This window comes from Leuresthes tenuis, unplaced genomic scaffold (assembly GCF_036924035.1).
Source record: "Leuresthes tenuis unplaced genomic scaffold, fLeuTen1.0.hap1 SCAF_4, whole genome shotgun sequence".
NCBI lineage: Eukaryota > Metazoa > Chordata > Actinopteri > Atheriniformes > Atherinopsidae > Leuresthes > Leuresthes tenuis.
Genome location: NW_027325358.1, coordinates 392,332 through 413,133, shown reverse-complemented (window position 1 = coordinate 413,133; position 20,802 = coordinate 392,332). Strand labels below are relative to the sequence as shown.

The 20,802-nt window shown below is 47.5% G+C and overlaps 1 protein-coding gene across 1 annotated transcript in view; it reads left to right on the top strand.

Moving 5' to 3' along the window:
* Positions 1-17,991, top strand: part of LOC140305235 (echinoderm microtubule-associated protein-like 6) — a 44,620-nt gene extending 26,629 nt beyond the window's left edge. The window contains exons 29-41 of the mRNA XM_072383995.1: positions 6,147-6,276; positions 6,355-6,453; positions 11,932-12,105; positions 12,401-12,609; positions 12,725-12,882; positions 13,212-13,326; positions 13,484-13,672; positions 13,751-13,923; positions 14,022-14,184; positions 14,267-14,370; positions 14,730-14,883; positions 14,994-15,094; positions 16,883-17,991. Coding sequence (XP_072240096.1) covers positions 6,147-6,276; positions 6,355-6,453; positions 11,932-12,105; positions 12,401-12,609; positions 12,725-12,882; positions 13,212-13,326; positions 13,484-13,672; positions 13,751-13,923; positions 14,022-14,184; positions 14,267-14,370; positions 14,730-14,883; positions 14,994-15,094; positions 16,883-16,907 — 1,794 coding nt within the window. The 3' untranslated portion in view covers positions 16,908-17,991. The remainder of the gene's footprint in view (positions 1-6,146; positions 6,277-6,354; positions 6,454-11,931; positions 12,106-12,400; positions 12,610-12,724; positions 12,883-13,211; positions 13,327-13,483; positions 13,673-13,750; positions 13,924-14,021; positions 14,185-14,266; positions 14,371-14,729; positions 14,884-14,993; positions 15,095-16,882) is intronic.
* The last annotated feature ends 2,811 nt before the right edge of the window (positions 17,992-20,802 follow it).

Genomic DNA, 20,802 nt, shown 5'->3' with positions numbered 1-20,802 from the left:
TGCAGCATCTAACCCTAACCCTCACCTCTAACTGCAGCATCTAACCCTAACCCTCACCTCTAACAGCAGCATCTAACCCTCACCTCTAAATGTAGCATCTAACCCTAACCTCTAACTGCAGCATCCAACCCTCACCTCTAACCTCTAACTGCAGCATCTAACCCTAACCCTCACCTCTAACTGTAGCATCTAACCCTAACCTGTAACTGCAGCATCTAACCCTAACCCTCACCTCTAACTGCAGCATCTAACCCTAACCCTCACCTCTAACAGCAGCATCTAACCCTCACCTCTAAATGTAGCATCTAACCCTAACCTCTAACTGCAGCATCTAACCCTCACCTCTAACCTCTAACTGTAGAATCTGACTCTAACCCTCACCTCTAACTGTAGCATCTGACTCTAACCCTCACCTCCAACTGTAGCATCTAACCCTAACCCTCACCTCTAACTGCAGCATCTAACCCTAACCCTAACCTCTAACTGTAGCATCTAACCCTAACCTGTAACTGCAGCATCTAACCCTCACCTCTAACCTCTAACTGCAGCATCTAACCCTAACCCTAACCTCTAACTGTAGCATCTAACCCTAACCCTCACCTCTAACTGCAGCATCTAACCCTAACCCTCACCTCTAACAGCAGCATCTAACCCTCACCTCTAACTGCAGCATCTAACCCTAACCCTCACCTCTAACTGCAGCATCTAACCCTAACCCTCACCTCTAACAGCAGCATCTAACCCTCACCTCTAAATGTAGCATCTAACCCTAACCTCTAACTGCAGCATCCAACCCTCACCTCTAACCTCTAACTGCAGCATCTAACCCTAACCCTCACCTCTAACTGTAGCATCTAACCCTAACCTGTAACTGCAGCATCTAACCCTAACCCTCACCTCTAACTGCAGCATCTAACCCTAACCCTCACCTCTAACAGCAGCATCTAACCCTCACCTCTAAATGTAGCATCTAACCCTAACCTCTAACTGCAGCATCTAACCCTCACCTCTAACCTCTAACTGTAGCATCTAACCCTAACCCTCACCTCTAACTGCAGCATCTAACCCTAACCCTAACCTCTAACTGTAGCATCTAACCCTAACCTGTAACTGCAGCATCTAACCCTCACCTCTAACCTCTAACTGCAGCATCTAACCCTAACCCTCACCTCTAACTGTAGCATCTAACCCTAACCTCTAACTGCAGCATCTAACCCTAACCCTCACCTCTAACTGCAGCATCTAACCCTAACCCTCACCTCTAACAGCAGCATCTAACCCTCACCTCTAAATGTAGCATCTAACCCTAACCTCTAACTGCAGCATCTAACCCTCACCTCTAACCTCTAACTGTAGCATCTAACCCTAACCCTCACCTCTAACTGCAGCATCTAACCCTAACCCTAACCTCTAACTGTAGCATCTAACCCTAACCTCTAACTGCAGCATCTAACCCTAACCCTCACCTCTAACTGCAGCATCTAACCCTAACCCTAACCTCTAACTGTAGCATCTAACCCTAACCTGTAACTGCAGCATCTAACCCTAACCCTCACCTCTAACTGCAGCATCTAACCCTAACCCTCACCTCTAACAGCAGCATCTAACCCTCACCTCTAAATGTAGCATCTAACCCTAACCTCTAACTGCAGCATCTAACCCTCACCTCTAACCTCTAACTGCAGCATCTAACCCTAACCCTCACCTCTAACTGTAGCATCTAACCCTAACCTCTAACTGCAGCATCTAACCCTAACCCTCACCTCTAACTGCAGCATCTAACCCTAACCCTCACCTCTAACAGCAGCATCTAACCCTCACCTCTAAATGTAGCATCTAACCCTAACCTCTAACTGCAGCATCTAACCCTCACCTCTAACCTCTAACTGTAGCATCTAACCCTAACCCTCACCTCTAACTGCAGCATCTAACCCTAACCCTAACCTCTAACTGTAGCATCTAACCCTCACCTCTAACTGCAGCATCTAACCCTAACCCTAACCTCTAACTGTAGCATCTAACCCTAACCTCTAACTGCAGCATCTAACCCTAACCCTAACCTCTAACTGCAGCATCTAACCCTCACCTCTAACCTCTAACTGCAGCATCTAACCCTAACCCTCACCTCTAACTGTAGCATCTAACCCTAACCTCTAACTGCAGCATCTAACCCTAACCCTCACCTCTAACTGCAGCATCTAACCCTAACCCTCACCTCTAACAGCAGCATCTAACCCTCACCTCTAAATGTAGCATCTAACCCTAACCTCTAACTGCAGCATCTAACCCTCACCTCTAACCTCTAACTGTAGCATCTAACCCTAACCCTCACCTCTAACTGCAGCATCTAACCCTAACCCTAACCTCTAACTGTAGCATCTAACCCTCACCTCTAACTATAGCATCTAACCCTAACCCTCACCTCTAACTGCAGCATCTAACCCTAACCCTCACCTCTAACAGCAGCATCTAACCCTCACCTCTAACTGCAGCATCTAACCCTAACCCTCACCTCTAACAGCAGCATCTAACCCTCACCTCTAAATGTAGCATCTAACCCTAACCTCTAACTGCAGCATCTAACCCTCACCTCTAACCTCTAACTGCAGCATCTAACCCTCACCTCTAACCTCTAACTGCAGCATCTAACCCTAACCCTAACCTCTAACTGCAGCATCTAACCCTAACCCTCACCTCTAACTGTAGCATCTAACCCTAACCTGTAACTGCAGCATCTAACCCTAACCCTAACCTCTAACTGCAGCATCTAACCCTAACCCTAACCTCTAACTGTAGCATCTAACCCTAACCTGTAACTGCAGCATCTAACCCTCACCTCTAACCTCTAACTGCAGCATCTAACCCTAACCCTCACCTCTAACTGTAGCATCTAACCCTAACCTGTAACTGCAGCATCTAACCCTCACCTCTAACCTCTAACTGTAGCATCTAACCCTAACCCTCACCTCTAACTGCAGCATCTAACCCTCACCTCTAAATGTAGCATCTAACCCTAACCTCTAACTGCAGCATCCAACCCTCACCTCTAACCTCTAACTGCAGCATCTAACCCTAACCCTCACCTCTAACTGTAGCATCTAACCCTAACCTGTAACTGCAGCATCTAACCCTAACCCTCACCTCTAACTGCAGCATCTAACCCTAACCCTCACCTCTAACAGCAGCATCTAACCCTCACCTCTAAATGTAGCATCTAACCCTAACCTCTAACTGCAGCATCTAACCCTCACCTCTAACCTCTAACTGTAGCATCTAACCCTAACCCTCACCTCTAACTGCAGCATCTAACCCTAACCCTAACCTCTAACTGTAGCATCTAACCCTAACCTGTAACTGCAGCATCTAACCCTCACCTCTAACCTCTAACTGCAGCATCTAACCCTAACCCTCACCTCTAACTGTAGCATCTAACCCTAACCTCTAACTGCAGCATCTAACCCTAACCCTCACCTCTAACTGCAGCATCTAACCCTAACCCTCACCTCTAACAGCAGCATCTAACCCTCACCTCTAAATGTAGCATCTAACCCTAACCTCTAACTGCAGCATCTAACCCTCACCTCTAACCTCTAACTGTAGCATCTAACCCTAACCCTCACCTCTAACTGCAGCATCTAACCCTAACCCTAACCTCTAACTGTAGCATCTAACCCTAACCTCTAACTGCAGCATCTAACCCTAACCCTCACCTCTAACTGCAGCATCTAACCCTAACCCTAACCTCTAACTGTAGCATCTAACCCTAACCTGTAACTGCAGCATCTAACCCTAACCCTCACCTCTAACTGCAGCATCTAACCCTAACCCTCACCTCTAACTGCAGCATCTAACCCTAACCCTCACCTCTAACAGCAGCATCTAACCCTCACCTCTAACTGCAGCATCTAACCCTAACCCTTACCTCTAACTGTAGCATCTAACCCTAACCCTCACCTCTAACTGCAGCATCTAACCTTAACCCTCACCTCTAACTGCAGCATCTAACCCTCACCTCCAACTGCAGCATCTAACCCTAACCCTCACCTCCAACTGTAGCATCTAACCCTAACCCTCACCTCTAACTGCAGCATCTAACTCTAACCCTCACCTCTAAATGTAGCATCTAACCCTAACCTCTAACTGCAGCATCTAACCCTCACCTCTAACTATAGCATCTAACCCTAACCCTCACCTCTAACTGCAGCATCTAACCCTAACCCTCACCTCTAACAGCAGCATCTAACCCTCACCTCTAAATGTAGCATCTAACCCTAACCTCTAACTGCAGCATCTAACCCTCACCTCTAACCTCTAACTGCAGCATCTAACCCTCACCTCTAACCTCTAACTGCAGCATCTAACCCTAACCCTCACCTCTAACAGCAGCATCTAACCCTCACCTCTAAATGTAGCATCTAACCCTAACCTCTAACTGCAGCATCTAACCCTCACCTCTAACCTCTAACTGTAGCATCTAACCCTAACCCTCACCTCTAACTGCAGCATCTAACCCTAACCCTAACCTCTAACTGTAGCATCTAACCCTAACCTCTAACTGCAGCATCTAACCCTAACCCTCACCTCTAACTGCAGCATCTAACCCTAACCCTAACCTCTAACTGTAGCATCTAACCCTAACCTGTAACTGCAGCATCTAACCCTAACCCTCACCTCTAACTGCAGCATCTAACCCTAACCCTCACCTCTAACTGCAGCATCTAACCCTAACCCTCACCTCTAACAGCAGCATCTAACCCTCACCTCTAACTGCAGCATCTAACCCTAACCCTTACCTCTAACTGTAGCATCTAACCCTAACCCTCACCTCTAACTGCAGCATCTAACCTTAACCCTCACCTCTAACTGCAGCATCTAACCCTCACCTCCAACTGCAGCATCTAACCCTAACCCTCACCTCCAACTGTAGCATCTAACCCTAACCCTCACCTCTAACTGCAGCATCTAACTCTAACCCTCACCTCTAAATGTAGCATCTAACCCTAACCTCTAACTGCAGCATCTAACCCTCACCTCTAACTATAGCATCTAACCCTAACCCTCACCTCTAACTGCAGCATCTAACCCTAACCCTCACCTCTAACAGCAGCATCTAACCCTCACCTCTAAATGTAGCATCTAACCCTAACCTCTAACTGCAGCATCTAACCCTCACCTCTAACCTCTAACTGCAGCATCTAACCCTCACCTCTAACCTCTAACTGCAGCATCTAACCCTAACCCTAACCTCTAACTGCAGCATCTAACCCTAACCCTCACCTCTAACTGTAGCATCTAACCCTAACCTGTAACTGCAGCATCTAACCCTAACCCTAACCTCTAACTGCAGCATCTAACCCTAACCCTAACCTCTAACTGTAGCATCTAACCCTAACCTGTAACTGCAGCATCTAACCCTCACCTCTAACCTCTAACTGCAGCATCTAACCCTAACCCTCACCTCTAACTGTAGCATCTAACCCTAACCTGTAACTGCAGCATCTAACCCTCACCTCTAACCTCTAACTGTAGCATCTAACCCTAACCCTCACCTCTAACTGCAGCATCTAACCCTAACCCTAACCTCTAACTGTAGCATCTAACCCTAACCTCTAACTGCAGCATCTAACCCTCACCTCTAACTGCAGCATCTAACCCTCACCTCTAACTGCAGCATCTAACCCTAACCTCTAACTGTAGCATCTAACCCTAACCTGTAACTGCAGCATCTAACCCTCACCTCTAACCTCTAACTGCAGCATCTAACCCTAACCCTAACCTCTAACTGTAGCATCTAACCCTAACCCTCACCTCTAACTGCAGCATCTAACCCTAACCCTAACCTCTAACTGTAGCATCTAACCCTAACCTCTAACTGCAGCATCTAACCCTAACCCTCACCTCTAACTGCAGCATATAACCCTAACCCTCACCTCTAACTGTAGCATCTAACCCTAACCTCTAACTGTAGCATCTAACCCTAACCTGTAACTGCAGCATCTAACCCTCACCTCTAACCTCTAACTGTAGCATCTAACCCTAACCCTCACCTCTAACTGTAGCATCTAACCCTAACCTGTAACTGCAGCATCTAACCCTAACCCTCACCTCTAACTGCAGCATCTAACCCTAACCCTCTTTGTTATCAGGAGCTGGTGCTGGAGCACGTCTTCGGCTACAGAGGCTTCGACTGTCGCAACAACCTGCATTACCTCAACGATGGTGCAGACATAATCTTCCACACCGCCGCGGCCGTGGTCATCCAGAACCTCTCCTCAGGTTGGCAGAACTCGGTCACACCCTCACACTGCTGTCTGTTCCTGATGACCTCACACTTCCTGCTTCCTGTGCTGACAGGAACTCAGAGTTTCTACCTGGAACACACAGATGACATCCTGTGTCTGACTGTCAACCAGCATCCCAAATACCAGAACATCATCGCCACCGGACAGATCGGTGAGTGCCTGTTTTCTCCTGAGCCGTCTGCAGTGAGCGCCAGCAGAGGAACGTGTGAAATGTGGCAGCACTGATGGGTCCTGATGCTGATGGTTCCAGGTCGATCCTCTGTGACCCAGTTGGGCCCTAACCCTACCCCGCCTCCATCCTCTGAGAGCAAAGTTTAACCCATCAGAACATAATGAAAGCAGCTGCTCATAAAACTCAACCCAACCTCAGGTCACACTGTCATTATTCATTGAAGAAACTAAGTGAACCCCTGATCCAGCAGCTTCAGCAGCAGTGAGTGTTTGTGCTGATATGCTGTGTTTGGTTTCCTCCAAACGTGCTGCTGTGCATTAGGACCAAACATCTCCACTTTGCTCTGGTCTGTCCAAAGGACATTGTTCCAGAAGTCTTGAGCTTTGTTCAGATGCAGCTTTGCAAACCTAAGCTGTGCTGCCATGTTCTTTTTAGAGAGAAGAGGCTTTCTCCTGCAGCCCTTCCAAACAAGCCATCCTTGTTCAGTCTTTTTCTAACTGTGCTGTCATGACCTTTGACCTTTAACATGCTAACTGGGGCCTGTAGAGTCTGAGATGTATGACCTTTAACCTTTAGCATGCTAACTGAGGCCTGTAGAGTCTGAGATGTAGCTCTGGGCTTTTTCACCTTTTGGTGACCTTTGACCTTTAACATGCTGACTGAGGCCTGTAGAGTCTGAGATGTATGACCTTTAACCTTTAACATGCTAACTGAGGCCTGTAGAGTCTGAGATGTAGCTCTGGGCTTCTTCACCTTGGGGTGAACTTTAACCTTTAGCATGCTAACTGAGGCCTGTAGAGTCTGAGATGTAGCTCTGGGCTTCTTCACCTTGGGGTGACCTTTAACCTTTAACATGCTAACTGAGGCCTGTAGAGTCTGAGATGTAGCTCTGGGCTTCTTCACCTTGGGGTGACCTTTAACCTTTAGCATGCTAACTGAGGCCTGTAGAGTCTGAGATGTAGCTCTGGGCTTTTTCACCTTGGGGTGACCTTTAACCTTTAACATGCTAACTGAGGCCTGTAGAGTCTGAGATGTAGCTCTGGGCTTCTTCACCTTGGGGTGACCTTTAACCTTTAACATGCTAACTGAGGCCTGGAGAGTCTGAGATGTAGCTCTGGGCTTCTTCACCTTGGGGTGAACTTGCTGGGACGTCCACTCCTGGGAAGATTGACAGCTGTCCTGAATGTTTTCCACTTGTGAATAATCTTTCTCTCTGTAGAATGATGGACTCCAGATAGTCTGGAAATGGCCTTATAACCCTTCCCAGACTGATGGGCAGCAGCAGCTGCTTCTCTGAGATCATTGCTGGTGTCTTTCCTCCTTGGCATCGTGCTAAAACACACCTGAATGCTGCAGAGCAGATCTGGGTTGTATGAGCAGCTGTTGAATGGAACATTTCCTCCGGTGGAACATCGTCTGTTTCGCTCTGACAGACCTTCATGTTACCTTCATGTTACTTCAGAAATGCCGTAATTTTCATGATGTTTTTAAATGTTTACATTAGTTTTCTTCAGAAGGTTGTTTCAGAACATTTGAGAATGTTTATCCTCTCTGTGTGAAGCCTTCAGGTTCTCCTGTTCTGTGGGAAAAACTTCAGTCTGAACAGTTTTAATCAGCCTTTTAGTTTACCTTGTTGTTCTCATGCATGAGTGGCTGCTTTTGGCCCATTGCACTTTTTTTCTTTTCCACTGCTTCCTCATTGTCACCGCCTCACCTCATCACCAGGTGACATCACTGACCTGCCAGGTAAGCTCACCTTCCTCACGGCGCTCATCACTGATCCATTCACTCACCATCGTGTTCTCCAGTGTGTAATCTGTGTGTTCGCTCTCTGTGTGTAGAGGCCGAAGTGTCCGGTGAGTATCAGCAGTCAGGATCCTGTTCAGGTCTGCCCCGACCCCCCAGCAAAGACCATGCCCCCACTGATGTGGATTCAGAGGAAAACACTTTGCAGCACAGAGAAGAGTGTGAAAACATGTCAAATATCAGATCAGAAAGGTTTGGACAGGAGGAACAAAAGAATCAGCTGGAGCAACATGTTGCATCTAATCAGGCTAATCAGCAACAGCTCAGTGACATGATGGGTGTAAAAAGAGCACCTCAGAGAGGCAGAGTCTCTCAGGAGTAAAGAGGGGCAGCAATCTGCAGAAACTATGGTTAAAAACTATGGTTAAAGACTGAAGAATTCATGCCAAAATGCTCCTGAAAAGCCTTTTCTGCACCAGATTCTGCCCAGTCTGGGTGTTCTTTTTTATCTCATTCTGTTCACCAGATGAAACCGAAAAACCTTCAGCTGTCTCATTATTTATGACCTCACAGAGGAAAATATAAAACTGCAGCTCTGTGGAGGAGCCACCTCAGAGATGAACATACCACAGTCTCCATGGCAACACAGAGCTGGAAAAACTGAACTGGGAAGTTTAAGTGCTTTATTCTTTTTGAACATATGGTTTAGATAAATTTGAATATAATCACATTCTTTATGAATTGGGCCCACTCTGAAGATTTTCTGTCATTTGTTATTTTTCCCTCTGGAAAAGGGACAAATGTCAGACTTCCACTGCTGGAGGCTGCGCAGAAGCCAGGTGCTGCTGTGTGATTGGCTGGAAATGAAAAGGTGGCTCCTCGTGTGTCTCTCCACTGCAGAGGGTAATGACTTCATTCACCCATTCCTACAGTTGTTACTGTGGGTTTCACAGGACGTTTCAAACCTGTATCACCTTCAAACTAAAGAAAATAATCATAAACCCGAAATAAAAGTTGCTCTCTGACAGACATCAAAAACTCACCTGAAATGTGCACATTTAGAGATTTTTACCATGTGAAAAATAACTCTCATGGCCTCAAAATGGTTCTGAAAGAACCACCCATTTGTGCTCATTCTGTGAATGGTGATGGATGCATAATCTAGCTCCACCCACATCTCCACCCGACATGAAAGCCCAGGTTAGCAGGAACCAGCTTCTCCCACAGGCTGCTGCTCACACCTGCAGCTTGTCAGCTTCTGTTCATCGTTTCCTTGCAGCACATGAAAGGAAGATGTCGGACCCCAACTAACAAGAAGTCAGGATCGGTTGCTTCTTTTCCCACCAGCAGCTGATCAATCACCAGCGCCGCCTTTTCATTGGTCATATCAGCAGCTGGGTTCTGCAGGTATAAAGCCTCTGCTGGCCTCTCAGTAATCTTAGTTTTATCCCTTTTTCTGCGTCACCCACACAGGTCTTAAAGGACTGACATCAAACCTTAAACCTCTGCAAACGGTGTTTTCATAGCTTTACGCATCAGTGTGGGCATGGCAGTAGGAAACTAAAGCAAGTTGGACTACGAACACAGCCTTGCTTAGTGCCTCTTATTAGCATGTTGAAGTGTGCTGTTTGTGGTCACTTACAGGATGCTTTTGCATGAGTTCTGGGATCTGTTCCCTGATCTGTTTCATCAGTTCATGATGTTGGTGACCCCCATCTTCATGTTGGTGTCTCATTTTAATCATCTGCTCTCAGAAGTTTCAGCTTTTTATGACTTTTGCAAAGTGCAACTGGTGGTTTGGATGGCTTTGACTTTAGAAAGAAGAAGGTACTAATATCAGAAGGTGCTAAAACAAACCGTTTAGCTTCCCCAGCTCTGAATCTACGTAGCAGTTAGCATGTCGTTGGCTGCTGGTTAGCTAGCAGTTTGTTCCTCCACCCAAACAAAATGAAAGTAATGTATGATCCGTAAATAAAAAGGTCTCTTGACTGGCTGCTTATCTCGCTTCTAATTCCATTAAATGCTCAACATTTCCACTTCTTTCCTCCTTTTCACCTGTAGTTCAGTCCTTGGTGTGTTTTTTACCTTTTTACCTTCACCTGGCTGCCCAGTCGCCCCCCAACACCCCATTTTGAAGAGTTAGATGACCACTACAGCTTGATTCCCATAATGATAGGGACACCTTATCCTTTGGGGGGGGCATTGGGCCTGCCTCGACTGTGTTCTTGCTGCTTTCTTACTACCTTAGTTTTATGATTCTGCAGGTTCCTCGTGTCTTTTCCTGGAATGATTGTTGAACAAGTCGCAGTAAACCTCCTTTGCTCCTTGATACTGTAAATCTTAGGTTCCTTAGTCCTCCTGTTCCCTGGATCATCTGTTCCACAGTGAAGCATGTTTTTTGGACTGTTCAGGTCATGCATTCTCTTGATGTTTTTATTCATTCTTTCTTAGTCTTACATCTGGTCCAAGCAGCCACATTCCCTGGTATATTTAGGCTCTGGGCAGGTTGATGTATTGGTTGTCGGTCTTTGGTATCACCATTTTCTGGGCCTTGGGACCTTGGCTCACTGATGCATTGGTCTTTTCTTCCTCAGCCATCATTCCTTAGTCTCTCTACTACCTTAAATGATTCATCCAGGTTAGCTGAAGTGTAGCTGTATGAGGCACATTAAGATTAATTTAGTGTACTGAGTAAATCATAAACAACACAGCCCCATCCAGGGGAGGCAGGCAGGAATACAGCATGGAAGTTAAGCATTGTGCTGGTGTGGAGGGCCTTGAGCTGTTACTTTGCTCTCACCGTTATTATTGTGGTTCCTACAGTCATTTTACCTTGTAGAACATCAGAGTTGCTGCTTTAGTGCTGCATATGTTTCTGTAAACTTGAATAAAACTACGCTGGGGTTTCATGGTGGTGGTACTGGCTCACAGAGCATGTGACACATTAAAACCCCGGATCCAGAGGTCAGTTCAGCTAATTTATTTGGTAGCTGAACAAAGGTGAACAGAAGGTGGAGGATTTCCTGTACAAAATAGAAGAAAACATCAATTTCCATATAAAACAAATCAATCAGGACATTAAACTTAACTCACTTATAGTAAATGCATCCACAGTTGAACGTGGTGAGGTAAGAGGGCGGGACTTTATGACCTCAGGAGGCGTGGTGTGCTCCAGACAGGGTGGAGTCTCATGTGATTTTTAACAGAACTACTTCACTGTATTTTTGTTGATATCGACAGTAGAAGATACCTCAGTGTGTTCTTCAGGATCTTTATGGATTATCTCCTTGATTCCACAGTTATTAGAAAGCTACAGACAAGAGTTCCTTGTTTAGCTCAACACATTAGTTCCTGGGCCCTCTAGTCTTGTGGGCTTCTCTTATGACCAAACTTCCTGGAGAATAATCTGAAGCCTTTTCTTTTTGCTTATTTCAGTTAGTTTGGTACATGATAGTTCGTACCAATGTATTGCAAAACAAATTACTTTTGTCACTGAGGTAATTGGCTCCAGATTTTCAAGAATGGGAACCCGGGAAGCTTCAGGTTCCACAGGCCCCAGGAAACGTCCTTGCAGCTTTCACTCTAAGCTTTCTGAGTGAAAGCTTAGAGTTACTGTGTAGTTACTGTGTGCCTCGGGTCCATGGCACCACGGATCCATGGACGCTTAGGTTTTTAGATATTTGGTTTCTACGTTTTGGTTTCTTCTCACAGGCCTCGTCCCATCCATCCATGTGTGGGATGCAATGGCCAAGCAGACCCTATCCATCCTGCGTTGTTCCCATGCTAAAGGTGTTGGCTACATCAACTTCAGCGCTACAGGGAAGCTGCTGCTGTCAGTGGGGGTGGAGCCTGAACACACCATCACAGTGTGGAGGTGGCAGGAAGGTGAGTTATGAAGGGCGTGAGGTCCCTGTTTTCAGGAACATGCGTTCAATGTGGTCACCTGGAGCGGTAGTCTCCTTTTAATAGTTTAGTGTTCAGCTGTCTGACTCTGCTGAAGCAGCTGCTGAATATCAAACAAGGATAATGACTAAAACACCCGAGGAGGTTCATGATAACCTTGAATAGACACATTTTCTCTTGTCCAGGTCGAAGTCCTTACTGTTAAGAACACATCTACTTGTAAACCAGACTGAATCTTACCATATATACCACAGATGACCTCTTACCTCTCTACCAGGCACCAAGGTGACCAGTAAAGGAGGCCATGCAGAGCGGATCTTTGTGGTGGAATTTAGACCCGACTCTGACACCCAGTTTGTGTCTGTGGGAATCAAACACATCAAGTTCTGGACTCTTGTTGGAGGTGCGCTCATGTACAAGAAAGGTGTGATCGGCTCAGTGGAGGACGGCCGCATGCAGACCATGCTGTCTGTTGCCTTCGGCGCTGTAAGAAATGCTGGTTTTAAAAAGCTCGATAAAAGATTCATAAGAAAAAGTTCACATATGTATAAATTAAGCTCAACTTTATTAGTTTTTGTTAATCAGTTCTTGTCTCATCCAGAACAACCTGACATTCACGGGGGCAATCAACGGAGACGTGTACGTTTGGAGGGAACACTTCCTGGTGAGGGTGGTGGCTAAAGCACACAGCGGCCCCGTCTTCACCATGTACACCACCCTGAGGGATGGACTCATCGTTACCGGAGGGAAGGAACGACCGTGAGTGAAAAATATACCTTTTAACTGACCCCTCCGGGGTACTCGGACTGATCTAGACTTTGTTTGCAGCCCGGCTCTTGTTCTCGAATGTGATAGAAGCAGTTTGTGGTTCAGATGGTCCAGTTTATTTGCTCTCCCACTGGCCTCCGTTGTAGCAGCTGCTCAACACACTGGGACCCACCTGTAGACTTTACAACTGGACTGTCCATCTGTCAGGTTCTGACTCGATTCCACAGGTTAAAGACTGGAGAAGACCGATCCATTACTTTCAGAAAGCTTTTGGGGTCTGAATTATAGGGTGAACCCAGGATGTTTGTGGTGTTTTACAGAACTAAAGAGGGTGGTGCTGTGAAGCTTTGGGACCAGGAGATGAAACGCTGCAGAGCCTTTCAGCTGGAGACTGGCCAGGCGGTGGAAAATGTCCGATCTGTCTGCAGAGGGAAGGTAGGAGCCACATAGTAACAAAAGTAATAAAGCTGATGGTAACGTTCGAAGGACTGCTGCTCCATGGCTGAAATAATCCAGCAGATTATGGTCCATCTGTGGTGCAGGAGTCATTCTAACATTAGACTCAAACTTCTGACTCTCCTTTTTGATCCAGGGTAAAATTCTGGTGGGAACCAAAGATGGGGAGATCATAGAGGTTGGAGAAAAGAACGCAGCCTCGAACACGATGATCAACGGACACACTCAGGGCGGGATCTGGGGTTTAGCAGCTCACCCTTTCAAAGATGTCTTCATCTCTGCCAGTGATGATGGGACCATCCGGATATGGGACCTGGCTGACAAGGTGAACTCTAGGGTTGTGTGCTGCAGTCTGCATCCTTTATATAGTCCAATGTGTTATATTAACTGTTTTGTGCATCAGAAACTCCTGAACAAGGTGAGTTTGGGTCATCCTGCCAAGTGCACGTCCTACAGCCCCAACGGAGAAATGGTTTCCATCGGCATGGAGAATGGAGAGTTCATTGTCCTGCTGGTCAACTCGCTCACAGTGTGGGGCAAGAAGAGAGATCGCAGTGTCGCCATCCAGGATATCCGGTAGGACATTCTATAACTATACCAGGACATGCAGCCACACTGTGGTCCTAAAGTCTTCTTGTGACCCTTGTCAGCACTGAGGCCTTTTTGTGGTTCAGGTTCAGTCCAGACAATCGGTTCCTGGCGGTGGGTTCAGTTGAAAGTGCTGTTGATTTCTACGACCTTTCTCTTGGACCATCCCTAAATCGAATCGGTTACTGTAAGGACATCCCCGGCTTCATCATCCAGATTGACTTCTCTGCTGACAGCCGATACGTCCAGGTGAGAAGATTTAAAGTTTGCTGATGATGGGGCTGTGACTCAGGAGTGGGTCTGACCACTGATGTGGTCATTTTCATCTCAGATGTCCACCAGCACCTACACTCGTCAGGTGCATGAGGTTCCTTCAGGGAAGATCGTTACCGAGCAGCCCATCATTGAGAGGATCACGTGGGCAACCTGGACCAGGTGAGGAGTGCGCTGTATGAAGAACAGAAACACTAACCCACAGAAGGTGCTGTTTTTTACTAAGATTTTACTAAGATCCAGGCAGTCGAACAAGGCCAATGAATGAACTGTGGCTTTGTTTTTGGGGGCAGATACATTAGACAATCACCTGCATGGCAATGAAATTAGATTCCATACTTTTTTGAGAGGTGAACTCAGCAGATGCAGGAAAAAAAGTACTGGACCGAGAATGGAGCCCAAAGCTCCGTCCTTTAAATATTATTTGAACCCTCCATGAGCAGTTTCTTTCATGGTTTTTGGAACAGTTTTGGGATCCCTAAAGTTCTGACCTTGGTGGTGTTTTTGGATTAATTCCTCAGCATCCTTGGTGACGAGGTTCTCGGCGTTTGGCCTCGTAATGCTGAGAAGGCCGATGTTAACTGTGCCTGTGTTTCTCATGCCGGCCTCAACCTGGTGACCGGAGACGACTTCGGCCTCATCAAGCTCTTCGATTTCCCCTGCACTGACAAGTTTGTAAGTGAACTTCAGGAGACAGTTAAGCTTCCTCAGGCTTCAGATGAGTCCAAACTGACCGATCTGTCTCCACCACTTCACCTTATCTCGTGCTTCTGATCATTTTCCAGGCAAAACACAAGCGTTACTTTGGTCACTCTGCTCATGTGACCAACATTCGCTTCTCCTGTGATGATAAATACGTCATCAGCGCCGGCGGCAGCGACTGCAGGTGAGACATGATCCCAGCTTCAGCAGCAGAGGAAGCCTTTGAAGGAGTCTGTATATTTCTTAGAAACCTCTAAATGAAAGTACATTCGAGTATAACTTGGTCCAGGCAGATGGACCCTTCCTGGTTCTGGTTCTGATGGAGGTTTCTTCCTGTTAAAAGGAGTTTTTTCCCTCCACAGCTCAGGACGGGGATTGGATCAGAGAGAAGTTTCAATCTGTTGGTTTGCTTAACGAGGAAACTTTTTTAATTGGCTCTGTGTGAACTGGACTAATTTGGAATTTAATGAATTTATTTTAATAACTTTACATGCCCCTCCGTCCATCTCTGCTGTGCCTGAATTTAATTTCAATTCGATGTATTTATATGGCACCAGAAAGCCATCTCAGGGCAGGTTAAAGAGAGAATTAACAAGTCTGCTTCCTGAAGCCAAACTGGCAGCTGGTTCCACAGAGAGGGGCCTGATAACTGAAGGCTCTGCCTCCCATTCTACTTTTAGGGGCCTGATAACTGAAGGCTCTGCCTCCCATTCTGCTTTTAGGGGCCTGATAACTGAAGGCTCTGCCTCCCATTCTGCTTTTAGGGGCCTGATAACTGAAGGCTCTGCCTCCCATTCTGCTTTTAGGGGCCTGATAACTGAAGGCTCTGCCTCCCATTCTGCTTTTAGGGGCCTGATAACTGAAGGCTCTGCCTCCCATTCTGCTTTTAGGGGCCTGATAACTGAAGGCTCTGCCTCCCATTCTGCTTTTAGGGGCCTGATAACTGAAGGCTCTGCCTCCCATTCTGCTTTTAGGGGCCTGATAACTGAAGGCTCTGCCTCCCATTCTGCTTTTAGGGGCCTGATAACTGAAGGCTCTGCCTCCCATTCTGCTTTTAGGGGCCTGATAACTGAAGGCTCTGCCTCCCATTCTGCTTTTAGGGGCCTGATAACTGAAGGCTCTGCCTCCCATTCTGCTTTTAGGGGCCTGATAACTGAAGGCTCTGCCTCCCATTCTGCTTTTAGGGGCCTGATAACTGAAGGCTCTGCCTCCCATTCTGCTTTTAGGGGCCTGATAACTGAAGGCTCTGCCTCCCATTCTGCTTTTAGAAACTCTGGGAACCACAAGGAAACCTGCAGCCTGAGAGCAAAGTGCTCTGTTGGGGAAATATCCAACTGTGAGATCTTTAAGATGTGATGGAGCTCGGTCATTAAGAACTTTATATGTGAGGAGAAGAATCTTAAATTCTATTCTGAATTTAACAGGGAGCCAATGAAGAGAAGCTAAAACTGGAGAAACATGATCTCTGCTGTTAGATCTCATCAGAACTCTGGCTGCAGGGTTTTGGATCAGCTGGAGGCTTTTCAGAGAATCTGTGGGACAGAACAATAATAAGGAATTACAGTAGTTCAGTCCTGAAGGAACAGATGCATGGAGCAGTTTCTCTGCATCACCCTGAGACAGGATGGTCCTGATTTTAAAGATATTATGAAGGTGAAAGAAGGCAGAAACCTGTTTTATATGTGGGTCAGAGGACAAATCCTGGTCACAAATAACTCCAAGGTTCCTCCTGTTCAGACCTCCTGTGGGGAAATATCCAACTGTGAGATCTTTAAGATACGCTGATGACCATTCAGAGAGCTACAGTATAATGAGGTTGTGTTAAATATTTGGATTCATATTTTTGGTATTTGAAGTGATTCGGCTCGGTTTCCCTTAGGTTAAACTATGCATACGACACTCATTGTACATGTTTGACTTCTCTGATACTCGCAGCTCCTTTCATCAACACTTTGTGTGTGTTTCTCCGCAGCTTATTTGTGTGGAAGTGTCAGTGAGGCCTCTGGAGTCCTCCTCTTCCTTTCCTGGAGGTCCAACACCAAGCTGCGAACCGTCCTGGGATCAGTTTCCCGCTGCTGATGGGCAGGTGCCCCCCACACCTGCCCGGCTCTTCCTGTACATTCAGATGCATGAGATGAAGACGAGGATGTTTGTTGTGTTTCAGGTTTCCTTTTGTTGTCAGATCTGTGGAGAATCATGTGACCTCTGACAGACGTGTAGCTGTTCGATGTAGCGTGTTTGTGTGTCAGTACGTGCCTTTTTCACCAACTCTGACCAAACATTTGATACAACTTTATTTAAATTGTGGTGCTATGATCATTTAGGGCTTTTACAGATGTGGATGCTGAGGACCTGTGCGATGATGACGCTGCAGTTCACTCCACTGAGAAACTGAGGAAGATGGATCGATGTGTGATCCCAGATATTTAAAGCTGAAAGTGTGAATATCAATAGAAACTAGTTTGTATTAAACATTAGTTAAAAAAAGATTTCTACCACAAAAAAACAGAAGAAAAATAGAAGCATTCAGGTAGAAAATAGATGTTTATCAAGATGAAACCTTTCCGTTTGTGTGGGTAACTGTGTGTGGGTGTCCTCTCTGAAACTGAGTGCTGCTTTTTAAAATCTGAACATTTAAATTAAACGACAGCAACACATTTCTCCGTGTGTTACCTGTTCTGTTCTTTCCATAAAGAGATACAATTTTCTGTTCAGACCATATCTCATGTGAAGTCTCTCAGTTCAGGACAGATGAGTTGGTCTCGGACTTCCTGCTGAGAGCGACTGTGTCTTTAGAAGATTCAAAGAAAACAAATGAGCTGTGATTTCTCAGTCTGGGCACAGCAAGTGAGATTTCTGTGTTTTTTAAGGTAATTCAGGTATTTTACTGACTTGCGGTTGCTGTAACTTGAAACCATCAAAGTGTTCATTGTATAATCCCTCCATCAAGGTGAGGAAGATCAACTGTTCCTAGAAAAGTCGAAAAGTCATGGATGGACACAGCAGCACAACCGTAACACTCAGGCTGGCTCGTTGTGAAGATGAATTATAAATTAAAAAAATAAATAAAGGTAACTGACAAGAGCACAAACCGACGGTGTCTTCTGTGTGTTCTGTTGCAGTCTTTGTTCTCCTCAAGGATGCAGTGTGAGTTTTATGTGTTTGGAGTCATATTCTGACTGACATCATTACAGCGCTCTTTAAAAAGTACACAGTCCTCAGGACGGTGCAATCAAAGGGACAAACTTCCGACTATTGAGCAGTGGGCAAAGGCTGTATGTTAGCTTACCTTCCCTCAGCTGGCCGTTAGCTTACCTTCCCTCAGCTGGCCGTTAGCTTACCTTCCCTCAGCTGGGCGTTAGCTTACCTTCTCTCAGCTGGGCGTTAGCTTATCTTCCCTCAGCTGGGCGTTAGCTTACCTTCCCTCAGCTGGCTGTTAGCTTACCTTCCCTCAGCTGGCTGTTAGCTTACCTTCCCTCAGCCGGCCGTTAGCTTACCTTCCCTCAGCTGGGCGTTAGCTTACCTTCCCTCAGCTGGCTGTTAGCTTACCTTCCCTCAGCTGGGCGTTAGCTTACCTTCCCTCAGCTGGCTGTTAGCTTACCTTCCCTCAGCCGGCCGTTAGCTTACCTTCCCTCAGCCGGCCGTTAGCTTACCTTCCCTCAGCCGGCCGTTAGCTTACCTTTCCTCACCCGGGCGTTAGCTTACCTTTCCTCACCCGGGCGTTAGCTTACCTTTCCTCACCCGGGCGTTAGCTTACCTTTCCTCACCCGGGCGTTAGCTTACCTTTCCTCACCCGGGCGTTAGCTTACCTTCCCTCAGCTGGCCGTTAGCTTACCTTCCCTCAGCTGGCCGTTAGCTTACCTTTCCTCACCCGGGCGTTAGCTTACCTTCCCTCAGCTGGCCGTTAGCTTACCTTTCCTCACCCGGGCGTTAGCTTACCTTTCCTCACCCGGGCGTTAGCTTACCTTCCCTCACCCGGGCGTTAGCTTACCTTCCCTCAGCTGGCCGTTAGCTTACCTTCCCTCAGCTGGCCGTTAGCTTACCTTCCCTCAGCTGGGCGTTAGCTTACCTTCTCTCAGCTGGGCGTTAGCTTATCTTCCCTCAGCTGGGCGTTAGCTTACCTTCCCTCAGCTGGCTGTTAGCTTACCTTCCCTCAGCAGGCCGTTAGCTTACCTTCCCTCAGCTGGCCGTTAGCTTACCTTCCCTCAGCTGGCCGTTAGCTTACCTTTCCTCACCCGGGCGTTAGCTTACCTTTCCTCACCCGGGCGTTAGCTTACCTTCCCTCGGCAGGCCGTTAGCTTACCTTCCCTCGGCTGGGCGTTAGCTTACCTTCCCTCAGCTGGCCGTTAGCTTACCTTTCCTCACCAGGGCGTTAGCTTACCTTTCCTCACCCGGGCGTTAGCTTACCTTTCCTCACCCGGGCGTTAGCTTACCTTCCCTCGGCAGGCCGTTAGCTTACCTTCCCTCGGCTGGGCGTTAGCTTACCTTCCCTCAGCTGGCCGTTAGGTTACCTTTCCTCACCCGGGCGTTAGCTTACCTTTCCTCACCCGGGCGTTAGCTTACCTTTCCTCACCCGGGCGTTAGCTTACCTTTCCTCACCCGGGCGTTAGCTTACCTTTCCTCACCCGGGCGTTAGCTTACCTTTCCTCACCCGGGCGTTAGCTTACCTTTCCTCACCCGGGCGTTAGCTTACCTTCCCTCAGCTGGCCGTTAGCTTACCTTCCCTCAGCTGGCCGTTAGCTTACCTTCCCTCAGCTGGCCGTTAGCTTACCTTTCCTCACCCGGGCGTTAGCTTACCTTCCCTCACCCGGGCGTTAGCTTACCTTCCCTCAGCTGTATGTTAGCTTACCTTCCCTCAGCTGGGCGTTAGCTTACCTTTCCTCACCCGGGCGTTAGCTTACCTTCCCTCACCCGGGCGTTAGCTTACCTTCCCTCAGCTGGGCGTTAGCTTACCTTCTCTCAGCTGGGCGTTAGCTTACCTTCTCTCAGCTGGGCGTTAGCTTACCTTCTCTCAGCTGGCCGTTAGCTTACCTTTCCTCAGCTGGCCGTTAGCTTACCTTTCCTCAGCTGGCCGTTAGCTTACCTTCCCTCAGCTGGCCGTTAGCTTACCTTCCCTCAGCTGGCCGTTAGCTTACCTTCTCTCAGCTGGGCGTTAGCTTACCTTCTCTCAGCTGGGCGTTAGCTTACCTTCTCTCAGCTGGGCGTTAGCTTACCTTTCCTCACCCGGGCGTTAGCTTACCTTCCCTCACCCGGGCGTTAGCTTACCTTCCCTCAGCCGGCCGTTAGCTTACCTTCCCTCAGCCGGCCGTTAGCTTACCTTCCCTCAGCCGGCCGTTAGCTTACCTTTCCTCACCCGGGCGTTAGCTTACCTTTCCTCACCCGGGCGTTAGCTTACCTTTCCTCACCCGGGCGTTAGCTTACCTTCCCTCAGCTGGCCGTTAGCTTACCTTCCCTCAGCTGGCCGTTAGCTTACCTTCCCTCAGCTGGCCGTTAGCTTACCTTTCCTCACCCGGGCGTTAGCTTACCTTCCCTCAGCTGGCCGTTAGCTTACCTTCCCTCAGCTGGCCGTTAGCTTACCTTTCCTCACCCGGGCGTTAGCTTACCTTTCCTCACCCGGGCGTTAGCTTACCTTCCCTCAGCTGGCCGTTAGCTTACCTTCCCTCAGCTGGCCGTTAGCTTACCTTCCCTCAGCTGGCCGTTACCTTACCTTCTCTCAGCTGGCCGTTAGCTTACCTTCTCTCAGCTGGCCGTTAGCTTACCTTCCCTCAGCTGGCCGTTAGCTTACCTTTCCTCACCCGGGCGTTAGCTTACCTTCCCTCAGCAGGCCGTTAGCTTACCTTCCCTCAGCTGGCCGTTAGCTTACCTTCCCTCAGCTGGCCGTTAGCTTACCTT